This window comes from Euprymna scolopes, chromosome 20 (genome assembly GCF_053919585.1).
Source record: "Euprymna scolopes isolate OS-2025 chromosome 20, ASM5391958v1, whole genome shotgun sequence".
In the NCBI taxonomy this organism is placed as follows: Eukaryota; Metazoa; Mollusca; class Cephalopoda; order Sepiida; family Sepiolidae; genus Euprymna; species Euprymna scolopes.
In genome coordinates this window covers 84531684-84559351 of record NC_136501.1, presented here as the reverse complement: position 1 = coordinate 84559351, position 27668 = coordinate 84531684, and the positions used below count along the sequence as shown (strand labels likewise).

Genomic DNA, 27668 nt, shown 5'->3' with positions numbered 1-27668 from the left:
TTATTTTTAAAAATGTTTTATTTCTTATTCAAAATGAATCCAACAGAAAATACAGCAATTAGCGGAGGAATATTGTTTTTTTTTTATATCAAACAGCCCCAATAATAGGTGGGGTGCGCGGGGAGGGGGGGTTACTTCTTTGCGAGTGGCTGTCCTCTCTCTTTACCTCTCAGTTTGACGCCTGGAAAAATAAAATAAAATTTGAAACCAATTTATAGTATATTGTAAAAGTCACTGATCGGGTTCAATTTTTAAGAAATACAAATATTGGAGCTCCACATTCTGTGTTAATTCTGCCAAAAATATAAAAATGGAATTTGACTAGAAACACCGAGGGGAAAAAAAAAATTAAATTAGAACTTATTAGATCTATTATAAATATAAAAGTTGAATCATTTTAATACAAATTTAATATAAAATGTTCATACACCAGTGGATGACCAGGCAGTAATGATCATGCACTTTTGAACAAAATTTTTTAAGCAGTAATAATGGACAGAATTACTGCCCATTCAGGTCTAATTAAATGGGTTGAACCATCTGTATATCTGTGGACAACTGCAGAGCGAGATTGTCCCATCACTCCTTTTTGTTTTATATAAAATCAATTCTTGTTCATCAGCAGGTGGTCATGTAAATTTTGTTATATATTCTTGGTGGGCCTAAAGTGGGTGAGCCTTTTATGTTAAATGTATATGCAAGCCCTCACTCTAAAAAATACATATATAAATTTCAATAGTGAAACCAAAAATGCAGTGTAAAATGCAAGGGACAAGTGGTGCATGCTTTGAAACAGCATAACCATACTAAACTGAAAATGTCTGCTATTTAAGTGATGTTATTTTTCATGAGTGAGGGACATTACTAAATTTAACTTGTAAAAGTTTTAGCAATATTCAACATGGGTTGTGGGAGATGATGTGGAAAAGGATATTTCCATGGGAAAATACATCATGTAAAAATAAGAAATTTCAACAAATCTTTAAAGTAAGAAATTAAAGTCGACCCATTAAGGAAATGACATCACAAACAACATGGCAAAATAAGCAGATATCATCTTTCTCTTGCCTTGTGTCCGTAAAGATTACACATTTTTCGGAACACCCCTCCTCTTCCACGATCTTTAGAATATGTAATATTAGTCGCGCCTACCTTGCATTATCCAGTAGTGGGTTTCCCTCAAAAATAATATTTGGGGTTTTCAAACATAGAAAAGTAACTCTTTATAGATGAACAAATACCTATCTCCCCCTTTTTAAATGATCGCAACCATTTGAACATAATTCTAACTCAGACGAAGTATTTCCTAAAAGGAACTAAATTTTATTCTCAACAATATGCTGCAATGATTCACAAGCAAACTGATCAACCAGAATCAATATGGATTGTGTAGGAATAAAGAAATGATTAAGAAACTGTATATATGAATATAGTCACACATTGGTATAAAAAAAATCCAAGTTTAAATCTTTAAGAACATATTTCTGCCTGGTTTTACATGGTCCAAATCTGAAGGCTTTTATTTATTTAAAAATTATTATTAAAAAATTTTTTTTTTTTTTTTTAAATGGTAACTTGCATTTTGAATCCCATTAATATTCAAACCTGTTGAAATAAATTTTAGATGAACAAAGTTGTGACTGTCATTTCTGCAGGTTTGTATTTTCACAGGATTTTCCCCAATTTTAGTCTGGTAACTAATGTAATAATTATTCCTTCTATTATGGTATTGATGGGATTAATAAAAAAAAAAAAGAGGAAAACTTGGCTCCAAGAAGCAATATGATTGCACACAATCTAACTGATGTTAACTTTTTCGAGCGGACTATATGGAACAGGTATGAGATGTTGCCCACCTTGGAGTCTGAAACCCTAACCCTAAATACTATCACCAGATAAAGAAGAATAGGATTAATTTTTTTTATTTATCGAAAGATGACATAATACATTTGTAAGGATTTTTCACTTGTTCAAAGGTTATATTTTTAGTTATACACCATGAAGATTGATTTCTGGACCAACACAAGATGGCAAATAAAATTCAGAACATATTTAGAATTACACTTATCAAAAAAAAAAATAAATAAATAAATAAAATCAAACAGAAAAAACTTTATGATGTACAGACTTATGGAACGAAGATGTCATATTCCAAAAACCATGTGGATTTGGCTAGTAAAAATATTTCGTTGTCAAAGGTTAACTAAGGAAATTTAGTCCGTAGAGCCCTGGGTGGCTACGAAAATATGATACCATTGTTTAAGTTTTGCAAAAATTATATGCCCATGGATATATATAAAAATAAAATTTTGGTTTGGAATACCCACTTCGAAAAAAGTACATACATAAAAGTGTTCAGTCAGTTTTGGTAAATATTGGTCCATATTTTTTAAAATAATAAATACCCATCAAATTTCATATTTAATCTGATTGACATTAATATCAGCAGGAATGGGAGAGTTAATCCTGTCACAGTCCAAAGTTTTCTTTCTTGCAATCAATGACATTTGGAAGAAATCTAATTCGAGCCAATTTTTCAAATTTTACTGTTTTCTCCTGCTTTTTTAAAGAGATTTCCATCAATTGAATGTTATTTCGTTTACACAATAACATTTCGATGGCATGTTTTACAATTTGTTTATTAATAATACTGGTGCATTGAGCAAATTGATAAAATGCTAGCCTGCCAAGATGTGATTAAAAGTTTCATTGGTCTGAAAAGAAAATCATTTTTCACATTTATTCATAACCCAAATAACATTTTCCTATTTCACTTACATAAATTATTAATGAAAGTAGAAAAAGTTCCCCGGCAATGCTAGGTAGAAACAGTATATTTTAGTTTTTAATATCACCCCCTCCATGCTATTTTCACTGGAATTAAACAATACCAAGGAGGCAACTTACCCAAAGCTCTTTCCAGTTTGCCTAAAATCTGTTGATTGGGAACGGCTTTTCCAGATTCATATTCATTGATTACTTGTTGCTTTTCATTGATTTTCTACAAACAACAAGTGAAAACAAGTCAGCTTTGAAAGATGATCAAAGTAAAATGTTCACAATAGCAAATGGAACACAAAAAAAGAAAACACAAAAATGTATTCAAACAAAATCGTTTTATTTGGTCTAATCCTATCTCTACTTTTAGATACAAGAAACATGTCTATGGAAGTTCATTCCTTATGGACACGAAATAGCGAGGCCAATATTTATGAAATTTCACACTGAGAGACTTCTTGTGCCTGGCAGTGTTCTCAGATAGGTTTTGTATTGGAATGCGTTTGATAAGTATTGATAATCAAAATAATCCAACGAAAGCAGGAACAGGCGATTTCGACCAAAGTTAACACCTTACACAGTCTAACATCACAAGTGCATTTGAGAATTTTTATTACCATACAAACTGAAAGTCTCGATATATAAAATCAGTAGTAGGTTCTTTGATATGACGGAGGCACATGCAAAATGAATGTTTCTGTTTAAAGAACAATTTCACCATGATACCTGTGTGACCCGATGGGGACCGGGCGATGCCGGGATACCTTGCTAGTTGATTAAAGAACAGCTTGTAGTCTGGGTGGCCCATTGACATGAATTCAGGAGAATTCGCACGGCTGGACTCTAAAGATGATGAGGGTTTGATGTTGTTTTAAACAGAATAGGTCTTGTTTCTTAGTGGATAATCAAAATGATCTCCCCTCCCCGGGAATGGATACTACAGCGCGTGCCTATGCCAGAATAAGTCATAAAAATAATTCCGAAAATTAACAGATGGATTCGTGTGTTGAGGGACCACCCGGGCTGGCATGTGTGGCAAAGACCTTGTGTTAATTAGACATGACAGCTCGTATTCCTGGTGAGGGGACGTTATCTCCTTAATGACGTGTTGAAAGAGGGTAGAGAGAAGACGAGAGAGGAAAATCTCTTCCTTCCTTTTTTCTTTTGCTTCAATAAATGTAAAGGTCGCTTTTTATCATTTTCTTTTCTTTCTCTTCTGTGACCAAGCGGTCAGGGCTCAGCAGGCCCTTACTGTCCCCCCCCCTCCGAACAAAGGCGCGGCCGCTGTTTGATTGGCTGGCACTTGTGGGCATATTTGGAGAGGTGGGGAGGGGGGGGTTATAGCTAGCGATATTGATAAAGGGAGGTGAGGAGGGATGAGAGACTTTTGTTGCCATGCGCTTGGCCGACACGTCTGGCGTGTGTCTGATCCTTCCCCGCATACTGACGATAGAGAAAACTAAGTGCTTTAAATAAAAAGGAAAGAAAACTGTCAGCCCCAGTGCTTGCATGATTAGGCCAGCGTGTAACTATCATTTGTAAGGTCGAAGGCAATAATCAATTTTATGTTAAGAAAAGCTAATTAAGCTTTGACTTTTTTCTTTATTTGAAAACACACTTGTTGAATGCAATATATTTCTCAGATAGCTCAGGTGACCGTTTGGGAAGCTGATTCAAAAGCAGAACCGGAGAGTGAACGACGGCGACAGAGACAAATTCGACCACTGGACGAAAACACGGGTGACGCCACAGGTATCGTCTTCAGCTGCATCTCAACCTCCAAGCCTGTGTACCTGAGCTGCCCTGTAGGGGTTACACTTAACTTTTTTTTTTATTTTGAACTTAAATTCAAGCTATTATGACCGCACATGTAGTAGGGACAGACACATAAAATCAACAGTAGTAGTAGTAGTAGTAGGTTCTTTGAGATGACAGAGGCGCATTCAAAATGTATGTTTCTGTTTAGAGCACAATTAAAGCATGATAGTTGACTTTTGCATTTTAAGATTTAATTCAGATTTAATTTAATTTAAGATTTAATTCAGGCCATTATACATAAAAATTAATTTCATAAAATCAGTAGTAGGTTCTCTACAGTGCAATGTAGATTACAATGTATAGTGTACTAAGTCAATGCAAGGAGGCATGTGAAGCTTCCTTCCAGTGCACCACGATGTGTACCCAATCGATTTTATTAAAAAATGGGCAATTTCACTGATTTCGATGACAATAAAAATATAGAATTGTGAAACAGTCGTTGATCATCATTCAATCCCAGGCAACGTTGGGTATCTCTGCTAATATAATATAAAATTATGTTAGACCGATTGTATAACTTAGACCTAAATCACGTCTAAAACATTAATATTTGATTCCGTTAGGTCACTTTGTCTTTTTCCTTTTCAAGCATGTCTGTTACAAAAGTAAAAATGTCATTCGCTTTAGTTTGAAAAAGTATTCCAGCAAGAAGAATTATAATGGCAACAATTTTAATTAATGGTTCAAACGATATATGGGAAATGACTCATATTTTCAGCTGCAATTTATTTCCCTGGCATTAAGGATTTTATCCTCGACCCCAAAATCAACAGGGATTAGAGCATTTCTTTAATAATTTAGTCCCAGTTGATTGCAGTCGGATGTTAGTTCTGTGAAGTTCTAGGTTTATTATCTTAGGCTTTGCTTTCTCTCTTTGAGAAAGGGTTAGTTTATTGCTAATAGCCTGAGACACCCTTACCAGAGAATGTTGACGGGGCTGTCCAGGCACTTTTTACAGAACAGAGTGTCCCTCCTTGGCGGTGCTGACTTGTCAATCCTACTTTCCAACCCTTGTGTCGGAGTTCTTGCAAGTAGGAGAGAACTAAAAAACCTTCCCTTGCGCCACCAATTTCTTTCATTCATATCCTTCATAGTCTTCAATAATATTTTATGACCACATTGTGTGTTTCTTGCATACTAGCAAGCCGCCCAGCATTGCCTGGTCATAAAATACGCTTAAATATAATATTTTTATTAATGCAAATTTCGAATTTATTATTATATTGGACCCAATATATAGTAGCAATTTAAAAAGTTAAAACAGACTCTTGTGCCACTACCAAAAATTGAAACCAAAACATTTAGCTTAGGATTTACTTTTTTATTCTTTTGACATTAATGCCTGAGCTATGAAAACAGGTTTGCTGCAAGGTTAAAAATTAAAACATGAACCAATAGCTATTATGTTACGCATGCATATTCATAATGCTGTCGTTCAACCTTCACCTGGCAAATTTCATTTTTTTTTTTTTTTTAATATTTACCCTGATTTGGCCCGGCTAAAACTCAAATATAAAGTTTTGCATCGGCTTGAATACCCTATATATTAAGTTTCATGTATGTAAATCAAAAACTGACAGGAGTGTGGTTCGTTGGTTATTTTTGTTTTACGGCATATCAACCCTTTTCAGGTTATTTAATGCAGAATACAAAGATTTTGAAGAAAAATTTTTTAATAGAATATATTTGTTGTTTTCAAGTCGGTTTCTATTCAACCCATAATTGGGACCCTAACAGGTACTACCATTCAGAGTCAGAGTGGACCTGGGAGCAATGGCAATTAAAGGGTGGCTCCACACTCCCTAAAACCCGCAAGCTGGGGCCTCACCATCGGATATAGTTTAAGGTCATATCCAGGACCAGGAGTGCGGTAGACAAAATTTTTTAAGCAAATATATATACGCAGACTTTACAGAAATGGTTACTATGATTTGGAAAAATGATATCTTGTATAGAAAGAGGTTTGTGCTTACTATAACCTTTTTACGCAAATACTATGCAGGTATAAATCATGTAGAATATCTGCAGGAATATAATTACACATAATAGTTAACTAAAGATGATCATCCCATAAGAAAACCGAAAAAACTAATAGGGAATTAAAATGAGTGTTTAAAAGAATATGCAAATTAGCTAGATCTTTTGCAAATTAATGGAATTCCATGACCCATATATAACAAAGTTGTATTTTCTTTTTAAATAAATAGAAAAAAAGAGCTTTTAATACGAATATCAATACAGAAAAAAAAAAAAAAAAATTATAGGAGTATACATTTGTTACTTACACATTTTTTTAATTTACTTTTAATATAAATTTTTAATAAGTACTGAACTGAAAAACTTATAAAACCAAACGTAAAATAAAAAAAATGGTGCTTCTTCATTATTAGAGCGAAATTTGAAAATCAAAATATTAAATTTCAGTTATAACCAATGGTATCTCCTGAATTGTCATGTCACCATAATGAACATATTCAAAAATTACAAAAAATGATAAAGTAGAAAATTATTAATGAAAATAGTTTTTGAAGACAATTAGCGAACACTGAATTTTGCTTAAAAAAAAAAAAAAAAAAAAAAAAAAATTGGAGTTCAACTTTTAACAAGGAAGGTAATAATTTTCTGAAATTATAAGCCAGTTTTTTGTTTTAGAGTGCTTATACCAAGTTTTTGGAAAAGTAATTTAACAAATAGTATCAATTTACAACATCTTTTTTGTTTGCATACTGAAAGTATCTATTGAGATACTTCAATTTCATCAGGAAAAGACCATAAGTGTGCATGGGGAGGGGTAATTCTTGATGAAACAAGTGTTCTAACCCCTCTATTCATACACTGCATCATGAATTTTCTGAAGTATGGCAAAATTAACATTTCCAAAGAGAAATGAAAGAGAAGAGATTGAAAGAAGAAAAAGTAGAGAAAAGAAAAAATGGGAAAAGAGAAAAATAAAATCAAGTCAAAGCAGAAAATCAGCATATATATATATATAGCAAAAATAGTAATTAGTAAAAACCTGAAGAAAGTGCTCAATACTATTGCAGAGCAAATATGTGTTTTATTTTTTTTTATTACCGTTTTATCTGTTTAGTTACACATGTTTTGGTTACCGAATAATCTCTCTCTCTCTACCCCTTTTATATATTCCTGTGTCTGGTTGAACAGCTTAAACCATCATTGATTTAAATAAATTAAACTGGTCAACAACAAATTTGTTTATGTCTTTTTAGCTGATTAAGGATGAATCTGATGCACGTAATCTAAAAAGAAATCACATTGGTTTTTCTCAATCAGGTCAAGTTTTTGAGTTATGGCCACATGTTTTTTCTACCTTTTTGTTCACATGTATGCATATGTAGAGCATTTTATAAGTTGGCAGGGGTAAAATGCCATGTTGTATAATTGTTTTGATTGAAAATAATGTTCTTAATGACAATAAGTATTCAGGTCCGATAGTTCTAGGAGATTATGCTGAAAAAGGATCAAACTGAAGTCATAAAACATCAAAATCTTTCAAAAATTGGTGCTCAGCATACACGTAGGACTGACCTGTACAGGAGGAATTGGTGCCTTGGAGAGAATTATCTTCCCATCGATGCACATCAAGTTTGGCTTAAGCCATTCGTAAAGTCTCTGGAAACGATGGTGACTGCTTCACTTACTTTTGTCAAGCTTTACCAGGACTGACCCCAGAAAAGTTTAAAGTTGTCATCTTTGACAGTCCTCAGATCTGGCAGTTCAGAGATCCAGAGTTTGAAAACTCAATGAACAAAGTGGAAGTGGAACTGGAAGCATGCCATTTGTTCTTGCAGTAAAGAACTTTCTTGGCAACGATAAGACAAGAAACTATGCAAAACTTGTCAACAACATGCCAACGTTTTCAGAAACCCGGGTTGCAACATGAGTATCAAGATGCACTACCTATTTTCGCATATGAAACAGTTTCCGAAGAACCTGGGCTCAATGAGTTACTAGCAGGGGTAGAGATTCCATCAGAACTTGAAAAAGATGGAGACCAGGTATCAGGGCCGCTGGGACACACAGAAGTTTTAAGAAACAAAGTTCAAGCTTGAAGTTTGAATAATGGTGAAGTAACAATTTTTGCAGACTTACCTTTATCAATATCCACCATTCAGTTTACAGCAATCGATATTTCTATCAGGTAATCAATATATGTTGTTGACAAAACGTATTTTTCTCTTAAAAACATATTTAAGATGATAGGTGTTAATAAAAATCAGCTGATAATGCCACAAAAATGTAATCAATTTTGTCACACGATCTGATTTTTGCAAATCAACACAAAAAACCTGACCTGATGGAGAGAAACAGATGCAATTTCCTGATTCGGCATTTCAAAAATACCCAAAATCAGTTGTAAAAATCTAAACATTCAGAAAGTAAAGAATTGTTGCCCAGTATTAAGCTATTGTTGATCTACACAGAATCGTTTTCAACTAATTATTTCTTCATATTTGTGTCTTACCCTTCATAAAATATCACTTTGTTCTACATAAAAACTGATTTATCAAGTTTCGAATTATGATGCTTTTGATTACAGTACACAAGTTTTATTGTTAAAACGAATAACGTGTTTTGTCTCAGAAAAATTTCAATTCTTACATTAATCAACTATAACATCTTGGAATATAATAATCAGGGTTTGTTTCATGTTATTAATTTCTTTAAGAGAAAATTGTGCCGAAAAAAGAAACCAATGTATACATACTGTTGCTAATTCTTTTTGCGTCATGTTTCGTTGCTGTCGAATTTGTGATATTAACCGTGAAACGTCGAGGCTGACTTTATTAATGTGCAGTTCTTCAGTTTCCAAATCCAATTTGTTGGCGTTTATATTTGCTGCATGTTGCTTGTTTTGACCGGCACTGTCTGTAGATACAAAAGAAAGTAGAACTTATGTTTAAAAACAAGATAAATAAATCTGGCAGTTGAGTTGGCCTGAATATCAACTGGCGAGTTTTGTGTCACTGCACACTTTGTAAGGCAACAGTAATCAGCTTACTTAGATGCATAAAGACTTATAATTAAAAAAAGGGAAGACTACGGCATTGAGACAGATATTTCTGTGTAAATTTGGATAATTACAACTTTTACTTTACCAAATATTACCATCACCATTTGTTCAATTCCTGAAGCCAATGTTTCTAGTTTTAGACATCATGTAGTTGCCATGTGTTGGTTATGAATTGCAGGAAGTAAAAACATTTTAAACAGCTCTAGTTTCTTATCAATGTTCAATAAGAGAAGATGGCTAGTTAGAATCAAATATTGATTTGTTAGAATGAAACCTATCAATGAAAAAAGTCAACAAACTGATTAGCTTTACTTTATTATATCGATTTAATGTAACAAATATGAAAGAAATAGTGACTTGTATGTCCCTGTTTACTGATGTTACCATATGCAGTGTGCAAAAATCATCATTTATAGGAAATTGACTTAGGGATAGATTTTTCTGGGTGAATTTACATAATTACAATTCTTTCTTTCAATTCATACACCAACCATTTGTTCAATTCTTGAAGCCATCATATCAATGACTCTAGTTTTGGACATTAAGTGATTGCAATGTGGTAGATAATAATTTTGCAAGAAGTAAACAAAAAAAAAAAAAAAAGTTTCTTGTGGAAACGTTCCAAAATATTTATATTCTTATGCATTTCTTGTTTTTTTTAGAATCAGCAGAATACACTTTAAGTTCTGTTGAGGGTCAAGAAGATCAAAGTGAAAGTAATACTGTATCTCTTAAGCCTGTTTGATGAATTAGCTTTGAATAAGCCTACAGTAACAAATCAAAACTTAGAGCAGATAGAAGCTGAGTTAAACCTGGAGACTGCAACTACAACAGAAATACAATAATCACAATCTAAACTCAAAAAAGTAAATCCCTTATGGTTAAGTGCACAAAACAACTTGATCATTACGTAGCTTTACAACTACTTGTAAGAGGTGATGATCCATTTCAATGGTGGAAGAAGACACGGGAGACCTTACCACTGCTGAATAAACTGGATTCCAAATATTTAAGCACACCACCTTCTTCTGTGGAGAGTGAGAGGCTTTTTAGTACACGTGGTAATGTGTATGAACACATGTGAAACAAGCTCTGTTTTGAGAATAGAAAAACTCAAATGTTTTCACATTACAACTTACGAGTATTCAACTAAGTAGTGAGGAAACTATGAGAGCAGAGGAGGCAGGCAGCAAGAACAGAAGAGAAAGTAGAGCAGCAGCAGGTGCAGAACTTCAACTTTATAGTTATTCACTTAAAGAATTACAATTTGTACTTTGTAGTTGGTTTTTAATTTCTTTTTTCTTATCTAATTGTTTAATCATATTCATTTAATAATTAGAAATTGTACTTTATATTCTGTAATTTTTGTTAAAGACAAAAAGCCATAATAGTGGCCAGACAATTAAATAAGTTAAATTAGCAGTTACTATGTTAATGTGCCTAAGCTATCTGATGAGTTACTTGGAAGTGATGAAATGATTTAAATTTAATGGGAAAGAGAAAAGTAATTAATCATCCGATTAATTGGCAAAATGTCCGATTACCAATTACCTGCCGATTAATCGATACGCCCTTAGTAATAACATACAAATTAATTTTTATATGGTTTTCATATCAAAAGCATTTTGATATATCAAGTGCTACCAACCTAGTATCATCTGTATTGTCCAGTGTATGCTATATGCGTTCAGAGATGACAATTAGAATATATGCAGTAGAATAGGCTTGCTTAACCCATACTGACGGTTAGAAAGAAATTTAGCATTTATATGGTAGAGAACTAGTGCTAGATTGATTAGTGACTCAAAGATTTTTGTGAAAAATAGGAGGAGACTGATGGAATGGAGCCATAATTTTGTAGGTCAGTTCTTTCACCAGAATTTTTTTTAACATTGATACCACAGACAATTTTCCAGCTATCAAGAAATTGAGATTTGGCGATGCATTTGTTGTAAAGTTTAGAGGACATAGGTCAGCTCAGCAGTGTATTTTTTTAGTACTATAGCAGAGATAAGATCTCTTTCACATGCTTTGGAGTTTCTTTTATGATATCCTAAACATAGGAAGGAATGATAATCAGATGAGGTTTGTCACAATGGGAAATTTAAGAGAGGGTGATTTATAAAATCCAAGGTAGAGTTCAAGGCAAATAGCTGACCAAATAGTTCAGCCTCATCAATTGTTGTACAAACAACCTCATGGTTCTTGGATAGCAGGAAATAGTTGATTGCTTATCATTCACTACACTATTATAAATTTTTCAGAAATTAAAAAGAGTTCCTAATTTCTATAGCTCAATACATTTTCTGGTTATTACTATCTGGGTTAAAGTGGGTCAGCCAAAGTGTTAGAAAGTGATTCATATAAAAAAGGAAAAAGTTGTCAGAAGTAAAAGGTCAATGATTTAAAACAATTCATCAAGATACCAACATTTCACGTACAACTAAATAGTCTCTTTTCCCAAGAACTGTTAACTCTGTTGAGTCAGTCAGATTTTGGCTCTTTCAAACCTAATTTCTCTCCGTTTATATAAAACTTGTTTATGTCTTTTTGCCTGGCCCATTTTTATCTAGTAATTATCCCAATTGTCCATCTAGTTATCCTCAGAATTTCAGATCACATTCAATAGGCAGAAGCCCAAAGCTTATAGATCAACACTGGTGTCTTCCTGGTCATCAAGAATCTAAATCACATTCTTCGATTATTGTACAATAGAACCCTGTTCTGCGGTTGGGATTGTAATGTGAAATCGCCATATGGTGGGACTTAAGCAAAATATTATACAGAACACATTAAAAATTAGTAGCAAAATAGAGTACAGTACATAATACACATGAATATAATCAAATAACATAAATAATACTGTAAGGCGAGGCAAATACCATAACCAGAGGCTGAGAAAACATTGTATTCCACATGGTAATTTGAAATAAACATATCCTAAGGCCACCGTATGCCAGATTTCTACTATAGTCATTTATGCACATATGATCTGACAACACTTCAAAAGTTGGCAATGACCTTGAGTATATGGTACAATGGGGAAAAAGGTGGCTAATTAATTTTAATGCATGTAAACCAAGTTTCTATCTTTTCACCAACGCTCTGATCCCCACCTGGCCCTAAATGAAATGAATGGCTCGTTTTGAGGAAACATCCCGCTTTGACAAGTTTCTGGGATTGACCTTAACGCCTGATCTGAAACGGAAGAGTTGCATCAAATTCGTTGCTAAGGTTGCCTGAAAATGGTTGGATCATTCTAACACTTCAGATGCAATCCTCTACCTGTATAAGAACCAAATACTTTCTATAATAGAGTACTGATGCCATCTCTGGGTAGGAGCTGTTTAGAGCATCCTTTCCTGCCTGAATATGATACAAAATAATTCGAAAACTAGTGGGTGATGTCCTCTTCTCCTCCCTGCTACCTCTTTCTCACAAAAAAGATGCAAGTTTATCTCTGCTGATATTTTCATGGTGGGTGCTTCACTATGATCCTTCTCCTTGTAAAACATTCAGAGCAAGCACTCACTTATATACAACCATTACCAGCAATTTCCCTTACTCTCTACCTGTGTCTAAATCTAAACAAAAATTCTATCAGCAAAGCTTTTTCCCCAAGAACTGCTTGTCTGTAGAACACAATATCATGGAACAGCTTTCTAGCTAATTATAATATTTGTTTTCAAGTCCAACGTAAACAAGTTCTTGTTGATTGGTCTTTTTAATTTTTACTCACTTTCTACCACATTAATTGTTACCCTCCAATAAGAACATAATAATCAATAATCGTTATCCTTCAGTGATTTCCGAACCTTAATAAGCTCTGACTATAGTAAAAACAAACAAATCATATGTTCAGATTTTAATTGGCTATTGGTCATAAACAAATCATATGTTCAGATTTTAATTGGCTATTGGTCATAAACAAATCATATGTTCAGATTTTAATTGGCTATTGGTCATAAACAAATCATATGTTCAGATTTTAATTGGCTATTGGTCATAAACAAATCATATGTTCAGATTTTAATTGGCTATTGGGTCATAAACAAAATCGTACATTTTCACATACCTCACTAAATGGCAGTTTGATAAATTTTCAATTTATTTTTTCATGGTTTAGCAAAGTTTAGGAGAAATTTTCCATCTCATTGTGTTACCAGCATTTAAAAGAAACGATAAATGCTTTCAAAATCACTTACATCTCTTTGTTGTCTCGATAGAAGCCCCCGATCGTTGTGCTGTTGTAACAGCCTGGAAAAAGGAAATCAAAATCATTAAAAAAGTAGGAGAAGCACAATATACTTGATGCAGTTGAAAGATAAAAAATTTCATGAAAAATAACAAATACAGAGAAGACCATAGTTTCACGATATTATTGCAATTGAGAGCGAGTTATTTACCCTTTCTCTAGACGACTGTGAGGTCAATTTTTTTTTTTTTTTTTGCCTATAACACACACACACACACACACACACACACACACACACACACACACACACACACACACACACACACACACACACACACACACCATGAATAGCAGGAAGACTCAGGCTTGATTGTCAACGAGAACTTTATCAACTACGCTTCACCTGACATCTGGCTTCAACTTTTCTGACTGCAGTACTCTTATTAACTTCATGTGGTTTGTAGTGGAACAAGAAATCACAATATGAAGGATGAGTTAAATAAAGGCCCAGGTCATCAGAACCTTTGAAGCCAAAGGTGAGAAAAAGAGAGATGAGGAATTTTGACTGGTTCCAAGGCTACCCTGTGACTGTCAACAAAGCCAAATGCAGTGTAATAAAATGAAACTGACAGAACAAGTCATGAAGACAGACAAGTTTGCTGAATAAATCTTGAAGAAAAAAAGAAAAAGGATACTACAATGTTATTTTTCCTACTTCTGTATGCATTACTAATAGTGCGACACAAAACAAAAAAGGTATTGGAATCGTCTCATCACGAATTAATATATTTATATTAACTCGTAATGAGACTATTCCAATATTTTTCTCTGATTCTGACACAATTACTGATTTTCTAATAAATTTCAGATTAAGCTTCTTTATAAATCTCTAAATATTTAACTACAAAGTTGTTATTTTTCCCTGATTACCATAAAAACACACATTAAATGTGATTTTCTAAAACGGAAAAACGTGTGTGTGTAGGGGGGGTGATCTATAGATTTTAGCTTTACTGGTAGTTCAAAATCAATAAATATTTTTATCATTACAATCAGCAGTGGAAGTTTTGCTTTTAAACAAAATCAAATGAAAACAACAATTAAAGGAATTGCTTTCGACATTGGAAAATATGCACAAATTTTCCCAATTCTAATAACCCCAAAAATTCTGATTTTTCTGATTCCCAATTCCAATTAATCGTCCCAACATATTATCACATTACTTACATCAGCCGCCACCATCCCCAATCAAAGCTGATTATACCGTTTTGGTTCCAAACTTCAAATTGAATAGTATAAAATATAAAAAGTTTGGTTTACATCATACCAACTATGGGTTATTTAACACAAATAAATTTGTCAAATATAATTCTAAGGTCAGAAAATTATTTTTTACTAGCAGTGCAGCCTGGCATAGCCCGGTTGTAAAGTACGCTTAAATATGATATTTTAATTCTTGCAGATTTCGTATATATTATTATTATTATAATAATAATAGAGTTAATGTTCAATCAATTTTTATATAATATAAAGTTGCAATTAAAAAAAAAAATACATCCATATCACTTGGGTGCATCAGCTTGAATCAAAACCGAAACAAAAACTTATGAAAAAATATATATATATATATATATATATATATATATATATATATATATATATATAACTTGAGTTCCTTCAGCTATAATCAAAACCAACACCATAGCCAAAACTTATGAAGAATTCTTGATGAAATTATTTATATAAAAAATAGATTACTGGAGTGCTATCAGATATAATCGAAACTGAAACCAGAACCGAAAAAGAATTCTTGGTAAAATTATTTATTACAAGAAATGGAAGTCCATAACAATTAAATGACAGTCACTCAGATGTAAGCGTGACACACAAAATAAATAACACACACGCACTATCCTATTAATATATAGATTCCTAGAATACATTGCATTACTCTAAGGATGGTATATTATTACTTAAAAAAAAATTAAAAAAAAAAAAAAATCCTGAGCATTAGTAATGTTCTTCTTAATATGATCAACCCTCAGCCACCGTCTTCTATTTGGGAAGGATAATAAAAAAGAAAAAGAAAATTAAAAAAAGTTTTTTTAGTTTTTTTTAAAGAATGATATGCATTATGGCATAATAGAACCAGCCAATTCATCAAATTAAGCCCCTCCAACCTCCCATCTAGCTGAAATAGGGGTCAATGTGGAAGAATGGCTTAGCCACCAGGATCCTGTTCTAAGACATGAGTCACCACCCACAGGCTACAGACAGACCCGTTTTTTTAGGGGAAGAGAGTTGCAAAATTCTGCCAACAGGGCAATAAAATGTAAAAAGAATAAAAACATAATACGGTGTTATGATTATTCATTCAAACCTGGTTGATGTTAGGTAGTCTTGCTGATTACATAAGTTTTTTTTCTTTCTTTTAAAATCACTAATATTTCGTCCATTTCAAAGTTTTAACAATGGCAACACACAAAAGACAAAACATGACTAACCAAATGTGTTTACTACAAAAAGACAACTTATCATTATTTCACTTTTCATTATGCAAACGTTAATTGCTGGACTTTGAACTTAATTATTTTGAACTGGATCTTAACATTTTCTGCTTAATAGTTTGTGAAGTTCGTTCTATGGGGGGAGGTGATAACTTTAGATATAATTTTTTACATGCTTTGGAAGTGGAGCAAGCAAGTTAAAAAAAAACAAAAAACTTTGATATTGTGAAAATGGGTGAACATAGTAAACTAATTAAACTTGCAATATCTCATTTATTTTGGGAATTATTTTGATGAAATTTGGATGTAAACAAAATTCTTTCTCCTTACAAATGCACAATTGTTTCTCCTGTGGCATGAATAGTTTTTTCCAGGTTACTTAAAGACAAGTTATTTTCGGTGACAGACGATTTATTTATTTTTGTTTTAGTGGGCTTCATTTTTTTTTTTTTAAGGTAGTCACCATTTATCAAGGTCTGAAAGGCGACTCAAGGATAAGGATTAATGAGTGTACAGTGGTAGGTGTATCCGAAGTGGCCATTGAAAATGCGTGATAAGAACTTTAATAATTCAACTTACTATTTTTCAAAGCTTATAACTACTTGAAAAATGTAATTCAAACCCTAATTTTTTTTTCAATTAAAGGAGCAAAGACCAAATTTTAAAAAAAAATAACAGGTTTAATAGCAAATTATGCAATATTTGTTTTTAGAATCGGTTTTGTTTAAAAAAGATTTGAAGAAAATCAACAAAATTTTACTTACTTCGATTATAAAATATATAAATTCCAAAAAATCACTTACCTATAAAAAAATACTATTCAATGAGTACTTCCATTCTCCATTATTAAGAATTTATCCATATTTATATTTTATATTCATGTCCTTTTTAAATAAAATACTTTTTTAAGCAAGTATTCAAAAAAACGTGCGATCAGATGTTTTTCACAGTTGAAATAAAGGGAGACAAATATCTGCTTTTTTTTTCCAGGTTGAATCTTCGGTGGCTCTAAGCGTCACAATTGATGTCTCTTTCTATTGCGTGCTGTAAACTAAAATTAGTATTTTTGGGCCACCATAGTAAAAAACTGAACAAATTCACTTAACAGTTTTTGCCGTTTAAATACAAACCCATTCTACAGATTTTTTATTTTTTTATTCTCTTAATGAAATCCATGAGTTTTTAAATAATATACTTTATTTCTACTTTATCGAGTGAATTTATCTAAAAAAAAACAAAAAAAAAAACATTGAATGAAATAGAAAAAATTGTCGTCAGTATCCGATATTTATTTGACTATGTAAGCATCACATGAGCTTTCACTTAAAATCAACGTGGTTTAAAAAAAAAAAAGAAAAAGAAAAGTTTTACGTTTTACACTTTGGACTTTACAGGTAAATTTCCAAAAAACACTTCATTTTTTTTTGTTTTAAATTAAAATATTTTATTTATTGATTTTTTATCTTCAATTTGTGATATATAAAACTTTGGTGCACAAATTAATTATTTAAATTTTAACAGACATTTCAAAATGAGGGGGGTGAATTTAAAAAAAAAACAAAAAAAAAAAAACGTTTGTCTAAAATATTATATTCAATTTATTGAAAAGAGCATATAATTTCACACTGACCCAGAAAATATCATAAAAGTTGAACCAATAGAAAAATTTTGATAGATTTTTAAAGTTTAAAAATTGAAAAAAAAAAAAAAAAAAAATTAACTCGTAAAATTCAATTGATTTCATTATGTAAAAAACATGGCTGCATGAACGCGTACAGGCATTTTGTAAACGCTTTTTATTTTTAAATAAAAAATAATATTTCTATTATTTGTTAAACAACTTTAATAGTTTATTTTGGAAGTATATTCCATAAAGAAAATAAACAACCCACTTTGAAAATAGAAAAAGAGAAATTACGAGTTTTATATATTTTATTCACAGTTCTGTGTTAGGGGTGTCATAAAATCTCACAAAAATTCTGATACACCTAGTACAGTGGTCACTGGGACAACAGCATAATGATCGTTAGTGGTGGAAACTGGGTAGAATTTGATTATTTAAAAAAACGGCTCACCATGAATTTGTTTACATTGGACTTTAAGATCATGTTGTAGTCAAATGGAAAGCAGCACAGTGTGCTAGATATTGTGTATCTATGAATAGATAGTCTCATCTTACAGAAAAACAGTCACTCATTAGCAGTGTCAGATGTCATTAAAAATGAGTGATAAAAATTTGAATTAGACTCACTATTTCAAAGCTTATAACTACTAGAAAAATGTAAGTTAAACCCCAATTTTTTTTTTCAATAAAAGGAGCAAAGACAAAATTTTAAAATAATAAAAGGTTTAATAGAAACATATGTAATAATTTTTTTAAATCGGTTTTCTTTAAAAAAGATTTCAAGAAATTCAATGAATTTAAACTTACTCCGAATATAAAAATATATAAATTCCAAAAAATCACTTACCTATAAAAAATAATAATCAATGGTGCTTCCATTCTTCATTTTTAAGAATTTGTCCATATTTATATTTTATATTCCATGTCCTTTTTAAATAAAATAATTTTGTAAGCGAGTATTCAAAAAGACTGCGATTTTAACTTGAATAGATGTTCACACGGAGTTGTCTTTCTTTCAGTTGAAAAATATGAAGGCCTAAAGGTGCACTGGCGCGTGAAAAAAGTTAATTTATTTTTAGTTGTCCTCTTTGAATTTATGACGTGTTTGCTGTCAACAAACATTGCAAGTTTGTCAGTTATGGGTCACCGTATTTGAAAAATGATCACATTTCACTCATCAGTTGAATAAGTTACGTTTACTTTTAAACACAAACCCACTGACAAATTTTCCATTTATTTATTTATTTTTTTCCTAAAGAATTACATGAGTTTTTGATTTAGAATATTTTATTTCTTCTTTATGCAATGTTTTTTTTGTTTTTTTTAATCTAAAAAAAACAAAAAAAAAACAAACATTGAATGAAATAGAAAAAATTGATGTAGCTGTCCAATTTTTACAGGACAATATTTTCAAAATATGAGGTTTCATTTAAAAAGAAAAAAAAAATCAACATGTTTTTTTTTTAAAAATGTTTTAAACTTTTGATTTTACAGGTAAATTTGCAAATAACTATTCTTTTGTTTTTGTTTTAAATTAGATTATTTTATTTATTGATCTTTTATCTTCAATTTGTGATATATAAAGCTTAGGTGAGAATATTATTTTCATTTTAACAGACATTTCAAAAGGGGGGGGGGGGGTGAATTAAAAAAAAAACAACAAAAAAAAACGTTTGCCTAGAATATATTTGGTTTATTGGAAAGAGCATAAAATTTCACATTAAACCTGAAAATATGATCTATTTTAATGGTAAATGAATAAAACCCTTCAAATTTGGACTATATAAACACAGGGAAACAGTTTGATAATTGGCCAAAGAGGTGAATAGTGTAAACAGGAAATTATGGTCTTACATTCGTCAATGTCAAAATGATTTCAATAGTTATAAATAGCAATATTAAATTACTAGCGGGGGGTATGCGGCGTTGCCCGGGTGTTTGGGGGGGGTGTTAAAAAGAGGTGTAAAAGAAAAAAAGTTTTGGTTGGAAGGTCGAATTGAAACCCGAAGCCTTGACGCGAAGATGGAAACGAAAGGGAAAAAAAGCCAGTCACCTAACCATCTGTGCCACGAGGGAGAGGAACAGATAAGGGAGTTATATGAAGGTTTATGAAGCGAAATGAACAGATGCGAGGAAGTCTGACCTATTTTTGCGCTGCAAGCCAAATCATTCACGGACATATGCAAGAAGAAGTGAACACTCACACACATTTTCCCTTTTATATTTATAAAATTTTTTGTTATTGTTGGTTTGTTTTCTGCAAGAAAGTATAATTATTAGGTGTAAGTACAACGGTTTGTTATGTGTTTTTTTTAATTTTTTATTTTTTTGTTGTCGCTTTTTACCAATTGGAATGTTGTCTGATTCCATATCGATAGCGTAATAGTAATTGGGCTTAGGAATCTCCCAGCAATTCAATGTATAGAAATAAATAACTAAGTAACTAGTCCGAAAATAAGAAGTCAGCTCTCCCCCCTAGTATCACGTAAAAAAAGTCACTGCAAACATAATAGAAGGAAAAATACAGTAAATAAAATATATAAATCGAGTAATCGTTTCAACATTTGAAGAACGCTCGCTGCTGACTTATAGTTTGTTTTAAAACCTGGAATCCAAGGTTAGTTCGTTTCGTTTAAGTAACCCTTCGACTCGCACCCCCCGCCCTCAAAAAAGGGTGAAAAAAAAAAAAAAAAAGAATTTAAAGAAATGGCATAAGTAACCAATAGAATAGATGAAATCGAAAGTTGCATTTCACGCGACAGTAAAATGCCATTCCATTTTTTTTTAAACAACTAAGAACTCAAACCAGTGTTTCCTTGTAAATTCCCCTGTGGATGTATCTGCAACGGTGTTAAGTGGCCTATGTAATAGAGAGAAAAGATTTTACCACGTCCATTGATTGTAACCGATTTTGGGTGTGAACTCTCAGCAGAAAAAATATAGGGATCTAAGATTAACGAGGAAGTGGATAGGTAATAGGCCTATAACACACCAGAGATATTGTGCTGTAGTCCGTGCATATTACATTCGAATGAAATGTCTTGATTTTGAATCATATCAAGGTCAAACTCAGAGGGGAGAAATGAGTTCATTTTATTTATATAGAGATTAACTTGTGGTCAATGATGCGCTTTTACAATTTTTCTTCTTTTTTTTTTTACAAAGAAGTCATCTCTTATCAAGGGCCGAAAGCCACTTGAGGATAAGGGTTAAATGAGTGTACAGTAGTCAATGGGAAAATATAGTAATCGTTAGTCGTGGAAATTTGGTCAATTGGATTACTTAAAGGGATAGCTCAGCAAGAACTTGTTCACGTTGGACTTGAAGACGGCCATATTGTAGTCAGTTAGAACGCAGGAAAATGGAAGAGTTCCACAGGTGTGCAGTTCTAAGAAAGAAACTTTGTTCATGGAATCTACATTTAGGTTTAGGCACAGATAAAGAGTGGGGGAAATTATTGATAGTGGTTTCAACTAGACAAGTATTTTTCATAAAAGTCAGGCCAGTGGGGACCATAGATTGGAGCTCAGGCAAGCACTTGCCATGAAAATAACGATAATGCAGAGACAGGCTTGCAACGTCTCTGTGGGAAAGAGATTGCAAGGAAGAGAAAAGAGAATCCCCCACTAGGCTACAAAATCAATTTTGAACCGTCAATGTCTTTCTAGCAGCTCCTACCCAGATGTGACAACAGTACTCCATCCTTAGATGTACTTGGCTCTTATACAGGTAAAGAATTGCATCAGCAGTGAGATATCTACTGATATTTTCCCAGCAGCCTTGGCAACAGATTTGATGTACATGTTCCATCTCGGATCAGGAGTAAAGGTCAGACCCAGAAGCTTGTCAAAACATGGAGCATCCCCAAGAAGAGAGCCATTCATTTCAATTGATGCCAGATGGGATCAGAGCATTGATGATGTAAAGAGAAAAGCTTGGTTTTAGATGCATTAAAATTAATCAGCAATGTGTTGTCAGTTGCTTTACTGGAATCAAGGTTTTTGATTAGCTTGGCAATATCACACACAAATGTCGCATTGTGTGTTTTCAGACACAAGAAATACGGGGGGGGGGGCAGCCTTGATCGCATAGAGTAGAATTAGCTGCAAAGTTCTTGACAAAAAGTTTGGTTTTGTCGGATGCTGACGAGATTACCTCAGGTTCATTGATGATGGTTGGGATAAAGCACACACTTCTAAAGGTTTAGGAAACTTGTATACTGACCATCAGTGTCAGGTACATGGGTGGGTTTATGAATAATCTGAGTTAGGTCATAAGCGATGGAAAAATCATGATGGAACCTCTCCTTGTTGAAGTCTCCACAGATGTGATTATTAGCCGAAAGATGTAGTCAATTTTCTCAGATATGCTCTTAAAGAGAGGGCAAGTATATATGCAATGGTGTGATTGGTGTGAGCATGTGCAACCTGAAAGCATATATAGGGCAATTTAGGGCCTTCTCTGGAGATATCCCTACCACATGGAAAGCCATCTAATGTAGGCACATATTTCATACCCATGGCAATCTTGCGGGAGGGGGGGGGAGCAGATTTGGATGTTAAATTAAAATATCCTTTAATTACAAACTCATCTAGGGAAATAGTTGGTCCAATGCCAGTTTCGCTTAGGAAGAATAGGTCTGGTTTGGGCTCCTGTAATTGGATTTCAACCTCTGGAAGGTTGGAACGTAAACTGGCGATGTTAATAAAGCAAAGTTGTTTTCCCCTCTTACATGATACTAGGACTATAAACACTAGGGTTGGATCAAATACAATTGTATTTGTATTTCAATTGTATTTAAATACAATTTTAATGTAATTGTATTTTAACATCACAAGAAAAAGTAATTTGTATTATGGCATCCAGGAAAATAGTATTTTGTATTTGTATTTATATTTGAGAGAGAGAGAGAGAGAGAGAGAGAGAGAGAGAGAGAGAGAGAGAGAGAGAGAAACTTTCAGAACTCTAATGATAATAAAATGCAATGAGGACATGATATAGAATGTAATGTAGATGTCAAATTTGGAAGGAAATATTTCTTTTCTTTTTCTTCTTTTTTTTGCATATTTTCAGATTTCTTTATTACTTTGAAAAAAAAAATACTTATATTTGTTTTTGTTTAAATCGGTTATTGTATTTTTATTTGTATTTTGAGATTGAGGAATAAAAGTATTTGTATTTTTAGACTTAGGAATAAAAGTATTTGTATTTGCATTTCTGGTAACCTAAACGAAAGTATTTGTATTTGTATTTCAATTGTTAAAAGTTAGTATTTGATCCAACCCTAATAAACACACATATAATTCCAATATGATGATGATGAATGTTTCTGAAAATTATCAGTACATTTCATTCAGTTTTTGTAATTTCCTACATTAATTTCTAACAAACTGACTCTTTCAAAAAAGTCAGGAGAGAGTATATTTCACTCAGCCAATAAAATCTACTAGCACTCCCCCATAATTCACTGGGAATTTTACTTCAGCAGATCTAGTACCCCAAAAAAACTGTCATTGTTTCATTTACTCATTCCGTAATATCTTTTACTAATTACAACTTCAAGGTAAATTAATCACCATTCTTGTTCGCTTTGGTTCATTAATTTCAGGCAATTTTATGTTCAAAGATTTTTTTGAAGACCAAATTATATTTTTCACACACTTACACAGCGGCTAAATATCACATTCTATAAATGCCATTTCATATTTACATTATAATTCCGATGAAGTGACATATCAGAATTAAGATGAAGCATCACACCAAAAATATATGTAAACATTCTGCATGAATAATTAGGTTGCATCAAAAATATTGTTATTCTAAGTTATATTCTCATAAAAAAATTCTACACTGTTAGATAAAGATAATTTCCTGTTCATACCATTCCTTTTATTGTAACTTCCTACAACAATATTGACCCCTTTTTCTTGAATTGTTTTTGCAAAATTGCAAGCAAAATAGTCACTCCTAGGCTACTCATAAAATTTGATTTTCTTATTTAAAAATAAAACTATTTGATCAATTTATATGATTTTCGGAAGAGAGAATTCTGAACAAGAACCAAATATATGCGTGCTTACATTTGTAACATTCGTTTTTTTAATTAAATTAATTATACTTTAAAATAACATAAGAGTTCAAACACTAATAAATGATTTCTTTGTTTACTGGTTTCAAGTCGGAACCTCTCACCATATATTAATTACATTGGTGTTAGTTTTATTATTAACAGCAGCAGTATTTGTATTATTTTACTGTCGGATGCTGCTTCTTTTTCTTCTTAGTATCAATAATAATAGTATTGGTAATACTGCTAACCGGTGAGATATATTAACGATTAATTAGTGTTGACATTATCATTGTTATTATCAGTATGCTTTATGTATATATAAAACCGGTCGATTAAATTTGGCAGCCATTTTGGAAGCTAACCGTTTCAATATATTCCCCTCAACCATCAAAATACAAACATTGAATGATTAAAACGAATGAAATTTGTTTTTTATTATTGCCACATTTAAAAGCTGATTTCGATGTTTCTACAGAATTTGAAGCGAATTAAACATAAAATACCCCCCCCCCAAAAAAAACCCTGCTTACTTAGAATTACACTTTATTTAAAGAAAAAATACGATAAATTTTTATGATGTAACGTACTCGTCACGGAATGAAGATGTCATATTCCAAGAATTATATAAAATGGTAGTTTTTCTTTTTTTTCTTTTTTGTATTTAAGAAAAGCAAATTTTATGAACCGGATGAGACAAACAGTACGCGCAATATTTTTTTTAGAATGCATAACACTTCAAGGGTGGACAACTCGATTCAACTAAAGAGATTTATCTTTCTCCCTACGAAATCATCAATGGTTATCAAAAAAAAAAAAAAAAAAAAAAAAAAAAAAAAAAGTTAAAAATCGTAAAATTGGATTTAAAAAATACTTGATTAATTGACTTCATTTTTGGAATATAACATCTTGGATTTGTATTACTGTACACATAGATTCGAAAAAGTTGTTAAAAAACAAATATATAACAAATAAATGTTATCAAAGGCAAGATTACTTTTCTACCTAACTGGATATATTTTTTGTGTTTTTATTCAGTGTAACAATGTTTATTCAGCTCGAAAAACATGCAGTGTTTACCGATGTATTGGAAAATTCAAAATGGCGGCCGACTCTCTCTCTCGGAGAGGGTAAGTTTGGGAAAAGGTATTATAAATAATAAACTAGACCAAATACTCTTAGAAATTCGCTCAATATATGTTACCGTGACATAAGTTGACATATATTCGGTTGTTTTTTTAATAGTATTTTGTCTAGTTTATTATTTATAACATCTTTTCCCAAACTTACCGTGTTAAAGACACAGTCGGGCGCCATTTTGAATTTTCCAATACATCGGTAAACACTGCATGTTTTTCGAGCTGAATAAACATGTTACATTGAATAAAAACACAAAAAATATATCCAGTTAGGTAGAAAAGTAACTTATCTTGCCTTTGATAACATTTATTTATTATATATTTGTTTTTTGACAACTTTTTCGAATCTATGTGTACAAACCCAACATCTTCATTCTGTATTTTTCTTCTAAATAAATATAATTCTAAATAATTTGATTCAAATTTTGTACGATTACCGTAATTTCTGTTCGAGTCACTTGGCCTTTGGGACAAGATCAAAGTGTAGTATTGCTGCAATGCTGCAGCTGCACTGCTGCAGTGCAGTGCAGTGCACTTCAATTTCTTGTTCTCTGTCGGTGGAGGAGGAATCCTTCACGACTGAGACAATTTTAATTTTTGTTCCTTTTCTCCACGTTAAAAAACGACCCTGGTGTCTAACTCTGTCCCGTGGGGAGGCATTGTAAATAGGAACATAAATACGAAACGAGAAGCTTCTGGTATTTTCGTTGAAACTTTCAGACATTTCATCAACAATGCCATCGAGGATAAAAGAAAACATTTTGTTTTCAGAAGAAAACAGCTTCATTAACACACATACTAATCCTAAGTAGCGTTAGTGATAGGAGAAATATATATATATATTATATATATATAATTAATACTATATAATTATATAAAAAAAAATTAAGGTAATTGTTGGGTACTAAAAAATAACCACAACTCTTGTTGGATTATTTTGATGAAGGGAGATAACTGCTGGGAAATAGATTTTTTTTTTTTTATATATTTAAAAAATTTTTTTACCTCATTCCCGAAATTTAATTTACAAAAAGATATAACTATGCTAAACAAAAATATTTATCCAGTAATTTAATGCCTATAAGAATGCCATGCTCAACCTAATTGAAATATTACTTTAACGTCAGTGTAAAAGAAAATAGGGAGGGGGGATAAAACATTTGAAACTGTCTAGAATTTTATTAAAGTACTCATCATGCGATGCGGTACAAAGTTATAAACATTTGACACTACAAAGCCAAAAAAAAAAAAAAAAAAAAAAAAAAATTTCTCCCCTAATATCTGACGAATACTGGCGCCTTGAAATCGGTACAATTGGTACCTTTCATCAACAGAAAACCTAAGTCTTAAGTCTAAAATGTCAACACGCAGAACTTGTTTGTTTTGCTTCCCTAAATAAAATTAATAACAAGCTTTTAAAAATAAATTTACTTTAGCATGAATCCGTTTGCATGCTATTGTATTATTGCGCGTCCAGTTTCACGGTGACATAATAGACTTTTACCGAAAAAAAAAAATCAGTATTGTTTAACTTCCGATTACTCAAAATCGGAAATTATTTTTAATACGCAACAATAATTACCAAAGAAAAATAATTACTAAATAAATAAATAATATTTATTCAGAATGACGAAATAAAAAGCATAGGAAAAAAATATACGCTTTAAAAAGATAAAACAGTAAACACGGAATAAATAATTTGGATTTTTTCTACGAATTTTAAATACATTACCAAACATTTTTTTAAAATGATGTTAATACTATTTTATGCAGCAAATAAAAGAATAACCATTTTTTATTGTGTGCAAATTTAACACGTGTTGTTGGGAATTAGTCAACACAAATGGGAGAAAAACGAACAAACTTTTGCCCGTTTTCTTTCGAAACGAGAAGCGATTTTTGAAGAGGGATGTGTTAGAAGAGAATCCATTTAATAATTATTTTTAATAACTAATGAACAAGGAATAATTTTAGACGAGAATCAAAGGGTTACCTGTTTCGACCTAAGTTGTCCAGCTTTGGCACGCTTTCCAATATATGTGACTTCACTCCAATCAGCTTCAGCCATGGTTTTTGTTCAGATTTTCTTTTTATAATTACGATAGTTTATAATGGAAAGTTTCTCTAACAGATTTAGACTCAATCAAAGATTTTTTTTGAGTCAATCGAGGAATTCTTTCCAAGAAGAAAAAAGAAAAACGGAGAGAGTTAATAAAGTTCAACAACGACGACTTAAGCGCGGTTGTATGAAAACCGAGAAACATTCAGCCGAAACGAAACGCATGCGTCTTGCAATTATTTCAGATGACAAATAATTTTTGTTTCTCGATAATCAAATAAAATATCATTTCAACTGTTTCGTGTGAAAACCAACCTTTTCATACTTAACCTGGAATTTAAATCAAAACAAAACTTTTCTTATTTTCTTTTTAATTTATAGAAAAATATATGGCTTTGCTAATATTACTTTAAAAAAAATTTTTAATTTAATTTTGCTTGCATTTA

General features: G+C 31.9%; 1 protein-coding gene across 1 annotated transcript; it reads right to left on the bottom strand.

Annotated features, from left to right (window-relative positions):
• On the bottom strand, window positions 1-27438 carry LOC145241505 (endothelial differentiation-related factor 1 homolog). Its single transcript, XM_080104534.1, has 5 exons — window positions 27157-27438; window positions 13837-13888; window positions 9326-9486; window positions 2908-3001; window positions 1-181 (listed from the first exon to the last, which is right to left on the bottom strand). Exons 1-5 carry the CDS (start codon window positions 27229-27231, stop codon window positions 132-134), a joined length of 432 nt encoding a protein of 143 aa, XP_079960660.1. The 5' UTR covers window positions 27232-27438; the 3' UTR covers window positions 1-131.
• Window positions 27439-27668: the final 230 nt, after the last annotated feature.

Bases quoted from the DNA above. Each gene is read 5' to 3' on its own strand.
- LOC145241505 (XM_080104534.1), bottom strand. From the start codon at position 27,231: ATGGCTGAAGCTGATTGGAGTGAAGTCACATATATTGGAAAGCGTGCC. The intron at 9,487-13,836 runs GTAAGTGATTTT...TTGTATCTACAG, and splicing joins TATCGAGACAACAAAGAGAT to ACAGTGCCGGTCAAAACAAG. The intron at 182-2,907 runs GTAAGTTGCCTC...TTATTTTTCCAG, and splicing joins CAAACTGGAAAGAGCTTTGG to GCGTCAAACTGAGAGGTAAA.